Below are 16543 nucleotides of genomic sequence, written 5' to 3' on the forward strand. Positions count from 1 at the left end.
GGGACAATCACACACACATTGCTTACACCTGGAATTAGTTGGAAGATAACTATAGAAGAGGATAACAAAAAGTGTACTTGATTTTTTCCCCTACTTTTTCATTGTATTACTTCATTGTTGTTTTCTTTTTTTCACCTAAATCCACCAACTCAAGTTTAAGGGCTTATTAAGATACTTGAAAAAAACCACAATGTTTTTTATTCCAACTTTGTGGCATTTACTAATACCATCTAAATCTCCCATATCTATATTTTACTGTATAAGGACTATTTGTATCATATTTTTACTGTGATTTAGTCTGGCATGTGTACCTTTTCCCGCATTTCCTCCCCCCTCCCCCCCAATCTCTTAATCCTGGAACATTCCTATATATCTTTAAACTTGAAACAGTAGGAAAGGATGGCACAGACTTATCTCTGCAGGAATTCCTCAGCAATATTTGTGGTCTAAGCAATATAGACTATCAAAGAAGAAGTCAGAAAAAATGTCACAAAGAAAAGAATCAGCCATAGATTTTCATTATGCTTTTTTTGAGTTGCCTCCTTCTGTTCTTGCACAGGGAGAGTAGGTAAAGAATACAAAAGATAAAACTAGTTCGGACTATTTTTGAACTATTTCTTTCAGCTGTTTTTGTTTGCGTTATTACAAAGCCTTGGCAGAGAAGGAAAATATTGTTAGAATAGCAGATTTCTTGCTTTGTCCTGCATGTGTTCCAAAACCGTACAATGTATTTGAACAGCTGGCCAGTAACATGCAATGATCAAGCACGGCAATGACACATGATCACAGTGCTCTTTGTAGAGGACTGAGGTTTCAAAGCTGAAATAAACCCTCAGATGTACACATCTTGGTCTTAGAGGTACACGTTCAGATTTAAACCATGCTTTTTATTTTTCTTGAATTGAGCTTTCTATTGGCAATGAAGGACAAACAAGTACTGATTATATCAAAATAAAGCGCTGGAACAGCTCTGCAGGAAAGAATTTCCTGGTGGTGTTGCTCGGACGAGAACCAGAGGAGCTTAATCTGGCTCTATGTAGCTCCCATGCTGTACATGGCTTTAGAATCTTGAAATTATGTTTTGGGTTGTTATGAAAATGTGTAAAGATGGCCAGAAAAAAAATCCACGTTGTGGATTCACACCTTAGTCTGTATCCTCATCTGTGCTGTCATTTTGTACCCAGAGGTATAAGTAACTTAATTCTAAACTCCCCAGCTACACTCTTGGGGCAAACTATGCTGTTCTCCTATTTTTGCCTGCCTGCCCACCTATAAGGAGGAGCTTAAATTTATGCGTACACCCTTCATAAAAATCTATCTTTACACTTAAAGAACTCTAAGAGGATGCCAAGACTATTTTTCCGTGTTGTGAATAGCAGCTTAAGCTAAAATCTTAATTGACATTTCTTGTAACTGCTACAACAAACACTGTAATTTACAGTTATAGCAATGCTCAGAGATTTTTATGCTCATACTTAATGAGTTTCCTACAGCATCTGCTCTCAAAAATGGAAGTAAATAAGGGCAAATTAAGTAGCTGGTGGAGAAAACTGATAATGATCACTATTCACATCACTATTGAAGGAATGCTGAAGCAACCTTCTCACTAAACACCGATTTTTACTAAATGTAATTAGTGTAAGGCTTTACAGACTGCTTCATACATTTGTCTTCACACAGGTTCTCTTCCTTTTGCTCACGCATCAGCTTCTAAGTAGAACATATAAGTGGGATGGCTGACAGGAAAGCTAAAACGCCCACGAAGAGCAGAACGGTTATTTTCATCAGCTGAACAATTTGCAAAAAAAATAAAAATCGCAGACACAACAGTCAGAGCACTGACGCAGCAGCATGCTGGAGTGTGAGCATCACTGCAGCTGTCATGCATCTTCCTAAAGCTGCGATTTTGGTTTCGCCCCGACCCCTTGCACCGGTCTGCGAGAACGCAGGGCTGCGGTGGGTTTTTCCTTCCCCGCCTTCTCCGGGCAGCACCATTGGACTGATAAGATGCAGCAAGACACATGTGAAAGATAAAGCGGAGGGGGGCCGGGGGGAGGAAAAAAAAAAAAAAAAGTGTTTTCTCCCGGGCTTGGCCGGGCCGGGGCGGCCGCAGGGTGCAGCCCGAGCCCTTTAAGCTGCCCACCCCGGGCGCGGGCCGGCGGCAGCTGGAGGCTATTTATACCGGGGCGGCGGCGGCGCTCGGTGTCCTGCGCGGGGCGGTCCCGGCGGCGGCGGGGCCCGGAGCGGAGGCTGCCATGGCCACGGCGCTGCCCCCCACGCCGGCCGGCGGGAGCCGCTCCGCCAGCCGCGCCGCCGAGTCCCCGCTGAGCCCGGCGCGGCTCAGCCGGCTGCAGGAGAAGGAGGAGCTGCGGCAGCTCAATGACCGCCTGGCCGCCTACATCGAGCGGGTGCGGGCGCTGGAGGCCGACAAGTCGGTGCTGCAGCAGCTGCTGAGCGAGCACCAGGCGGGCAGCGACCGGGAGATGGGCTGCCTGCGGCTCCGCTATGAGACCGAGCTGGCCGATGCCCGCCGGGCGCTGGACGACATCGCCATCGAGCGGGCCACGCTGCAGGTGGAGCTGGGCAAGATTGGCGAGGAGCACCGGCAACTGCACGTCAGGTCGGTGCTCCGGCCCTGAGCAGGCCTCCCGGCCCGGGGACGCCCTGGGGAGCCGCCTCTTCGGGGCTCCTGCGGGATGAGGGGAAGGGGATGCTGCTGGCAGGAGCCGGTGGGCTGCGGGAGGAGTGCGCGGTGATGTTTCGTGTCCGGGTCGTGCAGCGTGATGACCCCGAAGGTGGTGCGCTCTGGGGTTAGGAGACGTCTGGATGCCTGTTCCGGAGGTGTGCTGGGGTTTCACTGCTGAGTGCCTCTGATGCTATGGGGTCACATCAGCACCTGCCTGGGATGGGCATGGGACTCATGCAGAACGTTTAGTGCTGGGTGCCCTTCTGGCCTATGAATCCATAGATGCATGGGCTGGCACCACGCCTGTGTTTACCAACACTGAAGATGGTGGCAGTTATATAGAAAGTTATGGAGGAAGGAAGGAGTGTTTGTATGGCGTCAGCCCATCTTTTTTTTTGGGCTGTTTAGCTCAGACTTTGCCCAGAGGGGAATATAGATAGAAGACAGTTCTGGGAGCAGTATGGCTTACCTGGTCCAGGTTGGTTCTGCTCAGAAGTTTTTCTAGTTGCTTTTAAGTCTGAGATGAGCTGCCTGCTGTTTTAGCTTGACTTTCTTGTAGGCTGTGTGTCCTGAGGCTGGAATAATCATCTTGACTAAGCTCACCAAGTCTGAACAAAGGCAATGTTAGCTGTCCCATCCTCCAGAAGGAGGAAGAGGTGTGTGAGCAAGCATCCCATCCCAACAAGCTTCCTCTATAGAAATATACAGCCTGCTAGCACTGTTAGTTATGTAATGCCCCATTCTACTCCCATATCAGTTATAGACTTGTAATAATTTGAATGTCTGCAGTCCCCTCATATCTTGTTATAAACCTGTATCAGAGCAAATTTAGGCACCAGCTTCTTTAATGACTGGAGGAAGTATTGCCTCCTCATAGACTCAAGTAGTTGGTCTAGTTGGGACTAAAACACCTTTTTACTGTAAGCTTCTGTTTCCAGCTGCATAGTTGTTGGGCTTGTCTCTGTCATGCTAGGTTTTGGCTCACAGATCTGTTTCATAAATCTAACCAGCCACTTGAGTGGACAGTGAGGAGAGGGGTAATGCCTGTTATAAGACTTTTCTGCTGCTCTTTGTGTTTATGTAACTCTGGCTTTGTAAAGTTTTAGACTTGGCAGATATGCAATTCTCTAGACTGCTGGGTTGGGATTTTTCCTTTACAGTAAGCAGGTCTTAGAAGTGGTTAAATTTACATGTTATATATTGGTTTCTGAAGGGACTAGACTAAAGTCCTAATATTAATGTGTGTTGTATCTGGGCTGCCTAACTGCAAAGGTCTCAGATGGCTTGGAACAAACTTTGAGGGTATCGTGTCCTTAGATATATACACACCCTTTAAATAACCTGGTGGCTGTTTAACTCTTATAGAATGAAATGTCACCAGATAATTTCCCAACAGCATTAACTATTGGCCATTAATATTCACTGATTAAGAGACTCAAGGTATTTGACAACAATAAACTGATTGCATTTGGTTTTTTATTCTTACTACTTAAACAATGGAGACTGCAAGCAGGCCAAAGATGTTTGGGGAGGAGGAATTGTAGATAAGCATATTGGTTGAATTCGGAACCTCAGGAAGGTCAAAGCAACTGCAGTAACACAGCAGAGAAAGACAAGACCAGTTCCTTTCTGTACCAGAGAATGTGGATGTGCATTTTGCTGTGGAACAAACACAGTGTGGCAGCTGAGGTTGTAAGAATGAATTCTCTACCTGCTGCTGACATCCTCTGGCCTTGACAAACTGGAGTCTGTTTCAAACACACCTGATATCTTTTGGTAAAATTGTTTAAATTCTCCAGTTCAAGCCTATATGACATCCTGATTTACAAGTGATTGGCAGTGCCATAAAGTTTTTGCTTGTAATTGATAGTCTGTAGGCCACACTTAGCTCTGGAATGGTTGGTATATGGAATGTGGCAGAGTACTGTAACTGTCACTGCTCGCTGCATACGGGTGTAAAGTGGTGTTCTGAACCCCAGACTTGGATTAAAAGGGTAGTAAATGCTCTTGTCAAAGTCAGATTTGTTAATTTGTTGCTCTTAAAGATTAAATGTCTCACTCCAGGGTTCTTTGAAAATAGTATTTTTCAGGAAAGAAACCAGGAAACCTGAGCCTGGCTGTCAGATGTTTACATTGGAAAGTGAACTCTTAAAACAGATACTAATGAAATTTCTTTTTGCACACACTTTGATTGCAGAATGAAATTTATATTATTGTGGGATGAAACAGTCAGTATTTCATAGTGTTACTGACATACTTAATGTCATATGTAATACATTAAGTGATAGGGGTAGCAGAGACCCCAAAAGGAAGGTGAGTAATTAATACCTAGAAAAGAAAGAAACCTTAAACTACAGCACCTTATCTTGTTTTTCACTGTTAGTAGAACTATGTTTTTCCTAGAGTCTGAGTAAAGAGTAAATAACTTCTAGCACAACACAGTCAACAAATGCCTCTGAAGAGCAGGGCTAGAAAAGGCCTTGAGCAAGCACCTGATGTAGCCACATTCCCCAGGCCTGTGCTGGAACCAGCCATACCTGCATCTCTTCCAGCAGATTCTGTGTAACCCTTATTTTAAATTCCAGATGATGGAGATTCCAGAATATCCCTCCCCAGGCAGTGTGCTTCAGTGGTGAACTGCCAGTTTCCTCTCCCTAACATCTAACCCACGTATTCCTCCCTGCAATTTAAGCCCGGAGCTTCCTGTCTTTCCTGCAATAGACATGGAAAATAGATTCCCTAACTCTATGCAGCGGTCCTTCATGTATTTAAAAATTGTTCTGTCTCTTGTCACTATTCCCTACTCTAGACTAAACAACCCTTAGTATTTTCCAATCTTTCCTTGCAGTTCAAGCTTTCTGAAGTTGATCAATCCTGCAGAATTACTTTGGACTCTTGCCAACTGGTCTCAGTTATCCACTGGAAAACTCATTCTATGAGTTGACACAACTTTGCCACTTGGCAGAACTGGTGTTGCCAAAATAAATTGAGGACTTCCTTTACTCTTTGTAATCTCAAATACAAGTTTTGAGCAGGGACTCTGACTCTGGATAGTGGGCAGGCAACTGGAAGGATTTTAAAAGTTGGAGCAGTCTGGGGAATTATGGCAGTGTTCTTCACTGACGGGAGCTCGTTGTGGGTCCTTCTTTCACTTCTCCACTGTGGTGCCGATGGCCACTGAAGAGTGTTGGCCATCCTGGTGGTGCGTGCTGTTCCACTGCCCGGGTATTGGTCCGGAGATGAGATGGATATTTGATATCGATATTTGCTCTGAAAGCAAAGCTCCCCTCACGCTGTACCTGCCCTGCGGTGTGAGGGAGGGGAGGGAGTCCCCCGCGGCGGTGGCTGAGGGGCCGCAGGAGGCAGAGCCCCTCAGGCGGGGCAGCTCCCGGGCCGGCCGCTGGCCTGCGGGGGACAAAGCTGCCTGTGTGCTGCGGGGAGGAGGAGCGGCACCGCCGGCAGGCGCGCTCCGCCCCGTCAGGGACCCGAGCTGCCCTCACGGCCTGGCCGGGGCCGTGCGGGGCCCTGAGGCGCTCCCTGAGGGGCTGGGGCCGCCTGTGCTGCGGGGGTGTCCGTGCAGGATTGTCCGGCCCCGGTCGCTGAGCGTGCCCAGCCCTCCCCGTGCAGCCGGGGGCCTGTGCCGTCCCTTCCCTCTCCCCTCGGGAATGCCGTGGAAAATAGCTGGCTTCCGCTTGGGCTCCGCTCTGAACGAGCTGGAAAATGGGTCAGGAATCTCTCCGGTATAACAAATGATGCTTGTCGGAGGGCCCTGTCTGGTTTGTTTTCTGCTCTCACCGTGAGCCTGACAAACCTCTCCTGTCTTTAACCACGGAGCCTTCTGAAGGGAAACACATTGAGGACAAATTCTCCCACGCTAGCTGCACTTAACAGTGTAAAACTCTCTCCTGTAGGAATTCCAAAAAGGAAAGTGATTTAAACGTGGCCCAGGCTCGTGTGAGAGACCTCGATGCCCAGCTGAATGCGAAGGAAGCTGATTTAGCAACAGCCCTGAATGAGAACCGAACTTTGGAGAATGAGCTCCGTGAATTAAAAGATCAAGTACTCAGTGTAAGGCTTGCTGTTGGAATCTAAACTTGGGTTTTCCTCCTGCAGTTTTTGCTTCATTTTCCTCGGTTATTGATATTTAAAAGCAGAGAAGGCCTGGTAACTATGACAGTGACAGGTGGACAAAAACCTTGCTGACAGCAAATGCTACTGATGGTGGTTTCCTTAAAACTTCCACCTAAAGGTTGTAGGTACCTTTAATTCTATGAACATGGGATGTAATGTTTCTTGTTCCAAAGTCAAAGCAAGATGAAATGTTCTGCTATAGTCCCTGTAGCATTCTCTAACACATCAGAAGTGTGTAATACTGAAAGTGTATATTAATTTGTCAACATAGGCTGTATTTAGAGGATTAAGTGTCAAAAAATTATATTAGTAGGAAGAAGTTTGGAATAATTACAGTTTAAAAGGGGAGGAATATATATGAACAGTACAATTGAATAATCAGAAGTCTACTTTGAGGAGTCAAATTTAGCTGGTGGGATTAAGGGGTGTTCTATATTTGCCTTGTGGGAAATCTAGTCTACATAACAACTAGATAGGATACTATCTGTTGCTGATATTTGGATCCCACTGACATAGGAACTTAGAGTAACCCACTTCATTCAACCCATGTGTTTTGATTGCTGGGGTAATTAAGTTGAATGACCTGTAACAAATTGGCTGCCTAATTTGAAAAAATACCTCTTAATTTTGATAACTCTGTCTGTCTTTTCTAGCTTAATCTGTCACTGGAGGATACTAAAAAGCATCTCCACAGTGAAATGTTGAGGAGGGTGGACCTAGAAAACCATATCAAAACATTGCAGGAAGAAACGACGTTCCAGAAGCGCCTTCATGAAGATGTATGTTTTAGCTTATTAACAAGGCATCTTTTTAGGTGTCCATGATCCTTGGATGCACTTAAAGCCCATCTTAACATTGCTTTTTTCTCTAAAAAGGTAACTAGCAACCTGTGGCAGCCCATCAGCTCATAACATCCACCTAAATAGGAAGGCTCAAGAAAGTAGTTAACCTCATGTTAACTGGGATAGTACCAATAGGTATCTGGGATATGAGAAATTTGTTAGGCTGCTCTTCTAAAGAGAACTGAAATCCCAATCTATTATTTTGTGTAGGTGTTAATGCCTATATTAGTTACTGCTAAGTGATACCAGATGTTTACTTGAAGCCTAAAGTAAGAGAAGTAATTAAATCTTCTTTTTAAACAACTTGTGTTCCCAACTTTCTTAGAACTTCTCAGAGGTGTCTGGTAACCCTTGTGAGAGAAGTCAGTACATACAACTAAATGAATAATTGATATATGAACGCAAACCAGCTTCCTTCTTACTGTTAGGAATCTCAAAGTGTACAGTTTGGTAGAGAACTCTAATTTTTCTAACTAACTGCTATTACTTTTTGAATAAAACAAGAATAGGTGAAGTAACAGTGCTTAAAGAAACTGAACTGTACATGCATGTGTTCTAAGTTAAAAAACCAAACAGAATCTATCTAGTTCAAAGCACTAGTCTTGCAAATTAAATATTTACTGTATTTTAGTTTAAGCAATGTTGGCAGTGAGGTGGGAAAACAATAGTGAGGCAGCAAGGTGGATGTGCCAGCCTTAATGGATTAATAAGACATGCATAAAGACGAATTACTGTGTACTCAATGATAAATCTGCTTCAAAAGGGATGGACTTGTGAAGCTGGTACACTAAATCCAGTTTCAAACTGTATTGGCTTGTTTATCCTCTGAGAAATTTCTTCTAGGAGCTCAAGGAGACAAAAAGAGTCCACGAGAGAAGGATAGCAGAAGTAGAATCTGTCCGTCAAAGAGAATTTGAGAGCAAGCTCTCAGATGTTCTGCAGGGGCTCAGGAAACAGCATGAAGAACAAATTCAAGGCTACAAAGAGGAGATGGAGCGAACATTCAGTGCAAAGGTGAGTTTGGAAACGATGACAGTAAAACAAAACTGAAGTTCTCTGCACCTTGACATAATTAAGGTCACACTGGCAAAAACAGCTGATAGTGGAGCCCCTGCATTCACTGCACAACTTCTTGGCCTAAGTTGTTATGGAATTTCAAAGCAGTGTCAAATTTGACAGTAGGATTTCTGCCAGCATTTGATCCCAAACAAGACTGGTTCAGGCATAAATACAGGGAGGGATTAGAGGTTGATCGTATTTCAGACTTCTGACAGATTCAGGACCAAGGTGTGTTATGTTTGTATTAAGCAATTTCAGTCTTGAATAAAATCTAATTTTTCCTACAAACCAACTTGCATGCCAACTCAGGGAATTCCTTTGGGTGCCTGTATTTGTTTCCACTGAAAATTCTGCTCTTGAAGGAGCACTTTATCCTTTCTTGGGATATCTCAAGATTGAGGTATTTGTAGAGCAATTCAATGCTGCTTGTAAAGATGCAGGAACTCTATAATAATAGACCTTTAGGTGAAGAGTGATAATAGTTTGATTTGTACACCCAATATCCTGCAGTTCTATGCTTTGACAAGCAGCTTCTAAACATATTCTCCATTGGTCTTCTGGAGAATCAATTTACTTAATATCCATACCAAGTCCTCATACATTACTAACTGAAATATTCTAATCCAGAAATCTTCCCTACCTGATTATTGCTGACTTTTTCTGATATAAATGTCAAACTTGTGGAAACCTCCCTGGAAAGCTATACAGAACTTTCTGACCTGGACTTTATTGCTATCTGCACACTTCAGTAATGATAACTATTTCCAAGTGTAACAGGTGAAAATTATTTGGTGTTCCTTCCTTGTTTATGTGCAACTCAGGACTAACAGTGACTTATTCACAGGTGGAGAATGCCCAGCTAACTGCAGCAAGGAACTGTGAGCTTGCCAATGCCACTCGGGTGGAGCTGGTGGAAACACAGAAGAGAGTGGATACTCTGATTTCTCAAGTTAATCAATATCAAAGCCAGGTTCTGTCTTTATTTGTATAACCTTATAATTATTTTAATTTATTCTCAATTCAAAATATTGGCCTCTTCTCTCTAATCTTCACTTACGGTTTGGTTTTTATTTTTTTTCCCTCTCCCCTTAATTTTAGAATGTTGCTTTGGAGAGCAAAATAAAGGAGCTACAGAACTTGCTGGATTACGATCGTGATCTCCATCGACGGCGTATGGCTGAAAAGGAGGAAGAAATAGCACAAGCTCAGAAGCAGGCACAAGCACAGCTGGAAGAGTATGAGCAGCTCTTAGATGTGAAACTGGCTCTAGACTTGGAAATAAATGCGTACAGAAAGATGTTGGAAGGAGAGGAGCAGAGGTAGGCTATGATCTTCATTATGAGAACTTGCTTCATTCAAGTCCTCTACAATAACTATCCTTCAGAATGAGAAACAAACATTAAGCACATTGTAAATATAGTATTTCAGTTACTGAAGCATCATCTTCTGTAAATGGCACTTATGTCCCACATCTACCACATGGTGTAGAAAGATGAAGTAATGTCATAAATCCAGCTGATGAAATTCAAAGGTCCATTAAACATTCCTCAACTTTCTCAGAGTGCTACATCTTAGAGATGAAGAGCATTCAAGTTCCATGAATGAAGCTGGGAACTTGGATCAACTCCTGTCTATGCAGACATGGTATCTTGCCTGCATGGTGAGAACATGAACTCTCAATACATGCTAGGAAGGGTCAAAAGCTTAAAATGATTTTCACAAGCTTGTCTGTTGAGACTTTAAATGAATATTTAGTGTACTTGTGAATCTTCTCTTATCAATATAAGCCTGCTCTGGACTCTGGGGCTGTCTTCCAAACTAAACAAACTTAGCTACTCTTGCCAATAAAGTAAAGTTTTGTATTTAAAACTCCATGGAAAGCTTGGATATAGGAAGCTGTTAGGCTTGGTTGTAGTGGGAGGGTCGGCATGAAAAGAAGCAAAGTACATCAGATACTCAGGTGAATGTTATCTGACTCCCTTCTAGGCTCAAGCTGTCACCCAGTCCATCTTCACACAGCACAGCAGCTCAAGCAGCAAGCCAGGGCCGACGATACCTGCATGGGAAGAAAAGGAAAATCAAAGAAACCAAAAAGAGGGAGCGTAGTGCTGCACTTAAGACTATTCAGCATGTTTCAGCTACTGGAAATATATCTATTGAAGAGATTGATGCAGATGGGAAATTTGTCAGGCTTAAAAACCACTCTAATGAGGTACTTCCATTTAAAGTCTGCATTGTAATGTCTGACTGCTCAGGGATGGCTTTGGCTTAGTGACAGACTAGAGACTGACCTTTGGGTACTGCAGGTGCTCTGTTCCCAGAGCTGTCTGGGACGTGCTTTTGGGTGGAGGTGCAGGGGCTTCTATTATGCAGAAATTGAACATCAAATTCAGGCTAACACTACCAGGAGTACTACTCACCCTTGATGAACTAAATAGGAAAAAAGCTATCCAATAGTAAATTAGATAGTTTTCAAATTAGTTGAAAATACTTAAAACAGCTAAAAGATTGAATATAGTTGGTGATATCTAATCTATGCAGAGGGTTTATCTGGCCAATTAGCTGATTCTTCCACTAGTTTAGTTTGAAAATCCAGAACTATTAGAGTTCATCATCAGGACTTCAAACATATGGCTTGTAGTTTAGCCATTACTAAAGTACCTGAAATGCAGAATGGCCCATGAAGTTTTAAGGTGCTCATATATATATATATATATGTATATGTAGTTGGTAGGTGGCCATGGCAAACTGCTTCCTCAAAATTGTCAAATACTTGTATGCTACATGAGTGGGATTAAAACTGGCTCATGAGTCTGGGAAGAACCTTGTGTTTGAATTATCTGGTGTTGGTCTGTAATGCTGAGAAATTTCTTGTCTCACAGGATCAATCTCTACATGGCTGGGTGTTGAGACGACGTATTGGAAGTGTGGCAGATGTTAATTACAAGTTTCCTTCAAGGTTCACTCTTCAGGCAGGCCAGGAAGTTACAGTAGGTATTGGGTTTGTAAAACTTCCTCAGAGCTCTGCTCTTATGTTAGATGTCAGTAGAGATTCCTGTAATATGGAAAACAAAATAGATACTCCAAGTCTCTAAAGAACTAAAGCTCTTATTTTATGTGTTGATGGATAGGGGGAAAATCCTTGAAGCAACTTGATATGAAATGCTAATTACATTTCCTTTAAAGCTTGGACTGAACTTGGATCATCCCAGATTGGAGTGTGCTCTAATTGTAAACAGAATCATTGTATTCTAGGGGTTTTTTAGGTTTTCCCATACTCCTGTGACTTGATAAAAGTTGTGTGGAGACTCAGACTGTTGCTAAAATCTTTAGCCTATGCCAGGTCAGCCATGCTGAGATCATGATTTGTAGTACTAACAGAAATACTAGCTCTAAAATCGTACTCTAAGTACATGTAGATGGTGATCAAAGAGCTGAACTCTACACTTGCTAACTCCAAACTGTGGAGGCATTTGTTCAACAGCTCAGTGAGTGACTCCAGGTGGGAGGCTCTTGCACACACAAGTTGCTGCCCTGAGCATGTCTGTGACTCAAATGCTCTGTGTGGCCAAGCAGGGCTACCTCTACAATGATAGAAGCTGTTAACAGTCTTTTCTGCACTGTTTTACAATCTTTAGCTAGAAAAACTTTACCAACCATTCTTGGTAGTCCTGAAAAGAATTAACTTGCCAGGGCTTACAGTGCTTTGGTTTCTCCTACTGGATGTCTGTGGTATTGAAATGCTTAATAATTATATATGTTATTGTTAGACTGAATTGTAATCTAACTACAGAAGATCCTTCAGAAGCTCACTGTAAATCTGTTGCAGATCTGGGGTGCAGCTGCTGGTGTTAGCCCAGGTCCTAGTGATCTGGTCTGGAGGTCTCAGAAATCTTGGGGAACTGGAGATAATATTGGTGTTACACTCATCACCGATGATGGTGAGGTAAGTGAAATAATAAAATGCTTCTACTGTCCTGATGCTAAACTTGTTTGTGCTTATTCCTATGGGGTCTTGGTGGCAATTCAATTGTATTCTAGGAACTTGCAGAGAGGAAGATAATGCTTGTACCCAGAGAAGAAGAAAGTGAGCAAGATGATGATTATGAAGAAATAACTGGAAGTGAAGCAGAGTTTGCATCTCAGGTAAGCTGCCTGAAGTTTAAATATATGCTGTCAGCAGAGTCATTCAATGGCCATTTCTTTTCTTTACTGAATGAAAATACTTCAAGTACTCTTCATATCCCACAACTCTTAATGTTTTTCTTAATGTCAGACCAAAAGAAGAAGAAAAAAGAAATGTTGTTTGGTTTCATGATAGTGGTTCCTGTGAGCATCCTTAAGCAGGTGAGATGGTGAGAATCATGCTTGTCACCTCATAGAAAACTTGCTTCATCAGTAGTGCTGCAGTCTCTTGTCCCACATAGGATGTAGCTTGCATGGCTTTGCACCAGAAATGCAACTGAAGTTCTGCTTATTCTCTGAGTATGATCAAACAGTAGCATTAATTGTTTGCTATCTTATTACTGACACACTGAAAATACAACCTCTAATGTCCATATCATCTACCTACCTGACTGTGAATTAAAGCTGTTATCCCAAGAACAGAATGCAAACACTAACTACTTCTGTGGGATGAAGTGACTTCACATTCCAGTGTCCCTAAATTGCTTTTAAGACAATTTCAGTGTGAACTTAAGGTCAGTATACTTACGAACTTTTGGCTACCAACTTGCATGGTGTAATATCCTGTGCAAGATATCCAGCCCCCTCAAATGCCTTTTGACTGACTGTAATTCAAGTCTGAACTGATGCATTTTGGATGCTCCTACTGTACTTTGATATATTTTTAGCTATCTTTAATTGTTGAAATGATCTAAACCAACTAATATGAGGGCTTTAAGTTGGTCCTAACCAAACAATTATAGACTGTACTTAATTGAAGTTGGTTTGTGTCTTGACCTGAAACAGTACAATGGTACAAACTCCAAAGCCTGAGAGCAAGGGGATGCTTAGCTAAAAACTCTTCTTCCTACTGGCAAATGTTCAGTTCTTGCAGCTCTTCATAAAACTGATCCTACACAGTTACAAGGAGGGTCACATCTTACTGCACTAAATTAAAGCTCCCACTACCATTTCTTAGATATTTTCATAATGTATCTGTCGGAAAACTAACTTAAAAGTACCTTAGTACTGTCTTTCTGAAAAAACTACCTAAACAGGCAGTTACTGCTGGGTTTTGGGTTTTTTTTCCTTTTAAACAAAATCTGGTTAAATATCTGTTACTACGATACCATGTGACTTAAAGGATGTTTGTCAGTCTCCTGACTTGCATGCACATTCTTGTAATATTTTCAGTCTCACTGGAGGATGGTGAGACCCTGTTAAATTGGCTATTGAGGAGGTCTATAATGCTGTTTTGCCCTTTGGGCTCTTAGTGATATAAGCTTCTTTTCACACTCAGAGTAGGGCTTCTCCTCAAGGATGGCTTCTTTTTATTTTAAAAGGCATTTTTTGAATTTACTTATCTGACTTGTTCAATAATCAGTGATGGAAAGCAAAAGTAACATTTTTCCTTACACTTCTAATCTGTTTTATCAGCAACTTTACAATACAGTTGTGTGCCATTTATGGTAAGAATCACTTCTAATACTTCCAATCAAATTTTAATGTCATTCCTGTTTGCTGAATTCCTGTCAAACTTTTGATATTAGTACCTATATGCTTCTGCTGCCTTGGTAGTACTGAAATGGCTGCTTAGTAAACAGAATTTATCTTGTTGCCTGCAGTCAAATAATGGGAAGAATGCATGCTGTGCTTTAAAGGAAGGCAGTGTTTCCATGTTTTGCTTCTGCTTTTATCATCCTAGCCAGGGCAGCACATATCTGCATGCCACTTAGGTTCTGCTGCTTGGGAAGAGAGGAAGTGATGGGCAGTCTGACAGCCTTTCCTTTAGGAAGGCACAGGCTCGTGTATTGCATGGATTTCAAGACTTGTGTAGCGAAGTTCATGTACTGCCTCTTGAAAATCCACTCTGCTTTGTTAATAAGTAACTAAATCTACAAAATGCTGAAAACCCTATCTGCCTATATGAGGCTCAAGTAGGTAACCAGCAAGAAATACTGAAGTTTGTACACATGCTAATTAGCCTAATGTTTTCATGTTTTCTCTCTGCAGCAAAATGATGATCCCAGCTGTTCTGTCATGTAATGTGGACAATAATCTGAAAACACATCTTCTTCTGTCATATCTGGAATTTGGAACTCACATATTCCATCTGATGTCTTTGTGAGAAGCATTGTCCATAACATGATGGAATCTCCTGCCTTCTGATACTGGGCCCTGGCCTTGGATTCACTGATACAAAGAGCAGTAGAGTACAAGCTCCATGTGAAGTTGTTTTTACTTTTACACAAGGATCTGGTTTCTGTGACCTGCTGAAACAGAAGGGTACAGAGTTTACAAAGCTTCTAAACACGTGCCCTAGGATACTTGACAATGAACATGAGGCTGCCTCAGCTTTCTCAGTATTCTGACATGGAGTTCTCCAAAGGTAATTTCTCTTTCCAGCCTGAGTGGGAAACATGGGACTGATCATACCTTTGCACCTTGAGCAAGTCTGAAGTAAAACACTGTCCTGAAGAGTGATGAGTGGTCTGAAATGTTTCCTGCTCAGATCCTGATGCAGAGATACATAAAACTGGTCTGAGTCACTTCCTAGAGTGAAACACTTTAGAATTAAAAGCAAGCTGTCAAAAATATTCCTTCCTGTTATTAAATGTTACTGTTTCTATAGTCTAGCACCTGGAAGTCCCTGTTTCAGTTTTGTATATTCCTAGGTACAGTGTATCACAGCAGAGCTGTGCCTGCCTTAACTTAGACAAATGTATCCTGAAAATGTGAAAAAGCATCTCATTCTGACAGAGCAGGTACTGTGTCCTGTGCTGCTGGCACTGTTTGATTGGTCCCAACAGCTGTCTAAGGGGCTGGAGAGAAACATATGCTAAGTCAAAACTCAAAGCTAGAAAGCCCCAACTAGAGTGAAAAGCACATCAAACTCACTGCTCTTGGAGCCCTTATGTGCTAAATCTCCATGCAGGCTGCAGCTGTGTGTCTATGGGACAGCTGGGGAAAACTGGTTATGGGCCACTGTGCAGCTCCCTGTCACTCTGGTAGCTCTGTGCTCCGTGGAATGCTGTCCTGTCACCCTCAGGAGGGGACAGTCAGCCCCAGGGCACTGCTGTCACTCTGTCCCTCCTCCAAACTGCTCCCCTGCTGGCCCTGGGGGAAAGGAAGGGCTCTGAGCCACAGGAAGTGAACTTGCACCTGAGAGCAGGAGGGCAGGGGAGCAGCTGAGCCTGCAGATTTCTCTCAGTGCTGCAGTAGTGTTTTGACTGTCTTTTACCTTGCCAAAGTGTTCGGTTCCAAATTCAAGACCTGCTTTGTGTGAGGATGAAGGTGCTAAGGTGAGGTTTTCCTATGCTAACTTAAACTCTTGTATTATTTAAGAATTCTAATTTTGAGACATCAAGAGTAGATGCTGGTTTAAGACTTGGATTTTAGCAGATCCAAATTATTGTTCCATCTCAAACAATAGAAATAGCTGCTGCTCTAACTTTGCTGTATTTATCTTTATTTCTTAAAACTTTTTTAACTATTAAAGATATTTTTCATGTATATAAAAGCAGTCTTGGATTTAAATATTTGCAGATGAAATAATAAAGGTCTGTCTGTTCATTGATTTCTGTTGAGTGGTTCAAAAGACTTTGCAGTAATAAAACTGGTGATTTTAGGGACTGCAGAGAGGAGAAGCCTTCAGCAATGC

At 42.5% G+C, this 16543-nt stretch overlaps 1 protein-coding gene across 5 annotated transcripts; it reads left to right on the top strand.

The window, feature by feature from the left end:
- The first annotated feature begins 2240 nt into the window (after nucleotides 1-2240).
- Nucleotides 2241-14955, top strand: LOC128934771 (lamin-L(III)-like). 5 transcript variants are annotated; one of them, XR_008482884.1, is made up of 13 exons: nucleotides 2241-2620; nucleotides 6598-6754; nucleotides 7471-7596; nucleotides 8503-8673; nucleotides 9563-9688; nucleotides 9817-10037; nucleotides 10705-10930; nucleotides 11601-11708; nucleotides 12548-12664; nucleotides 12760-12864; nucleotides 12995-13418; nucleotides 14320-14351; nucleotides 14896-14955. XR_008482884.1 is itself a non-coding variant. In XM_054272630.1 (12 exons), the coding sequence occupies exons 1-11, from the start codon at nucleotides 2256-2258 to the stop codon at nucleotides 13034-13036; spliced, it is 1764 nt and encodes a 587-aa protein (XP_054128605.1). In that variant the 5' UTR covers nucleotides 2241-2255; the 3' UTR covers nucleotides 13037-13065; nucleotides 14896-14955. The 5 variants fall into 5 exon arrangements, 2 of the variants coding, with proteins under 2 accessions (XP_054128605.1, XP_054128604.1); XR_008482882.1 differs by having other exon boundaries at nucleotides 12995-13065; XR_008482883.1 differs by having other exon boundaries at nucleotides 12995-14351.
- The last annotated feature ends 1588 nt before the right edge of the window (nucleotides 14956-16543 follow it).

This window comes from Melozone crissalis, unplaced genomic scaffold (assembly GCF_028551555.1).
Source record: "Melozone crissalis strain CALT ecotype California unplaced genomic scaffold, PUWL_Pcris_2 ptg000014l_1, whole genome shotgun sequence".
In the NCBI taxonomy this organism is placed as follows: Eukaryota; Metazoa; Chordata; class Aves; order Passeriformes; family Passerellidae; genus Melozone; species Melozone crissalis.

Coding starts and splice junctions, on each gene's coding strand:
- LOC128934771 (XM_054272630.1), top strand. CDS start 2,256: ATGGCCACGGCGCTGCCCCCCACGCCGGCCGGCGGGAGCCGCTCCGCC. Junction 6,755..7,470: donor TAAAAGATCAAGTACTCAGT/GTAAGGCTTGCT, acceptor TGTCTTTTCTAG/CTTAATCTGTCACTGGAGGA. Junction 10,931..11,600: donor TTAAAAACCACTCTAATGAG/GTACTTCCATTT, acceptor CTTGTCTCACAG/GATCAATCTCTACATGGCTG.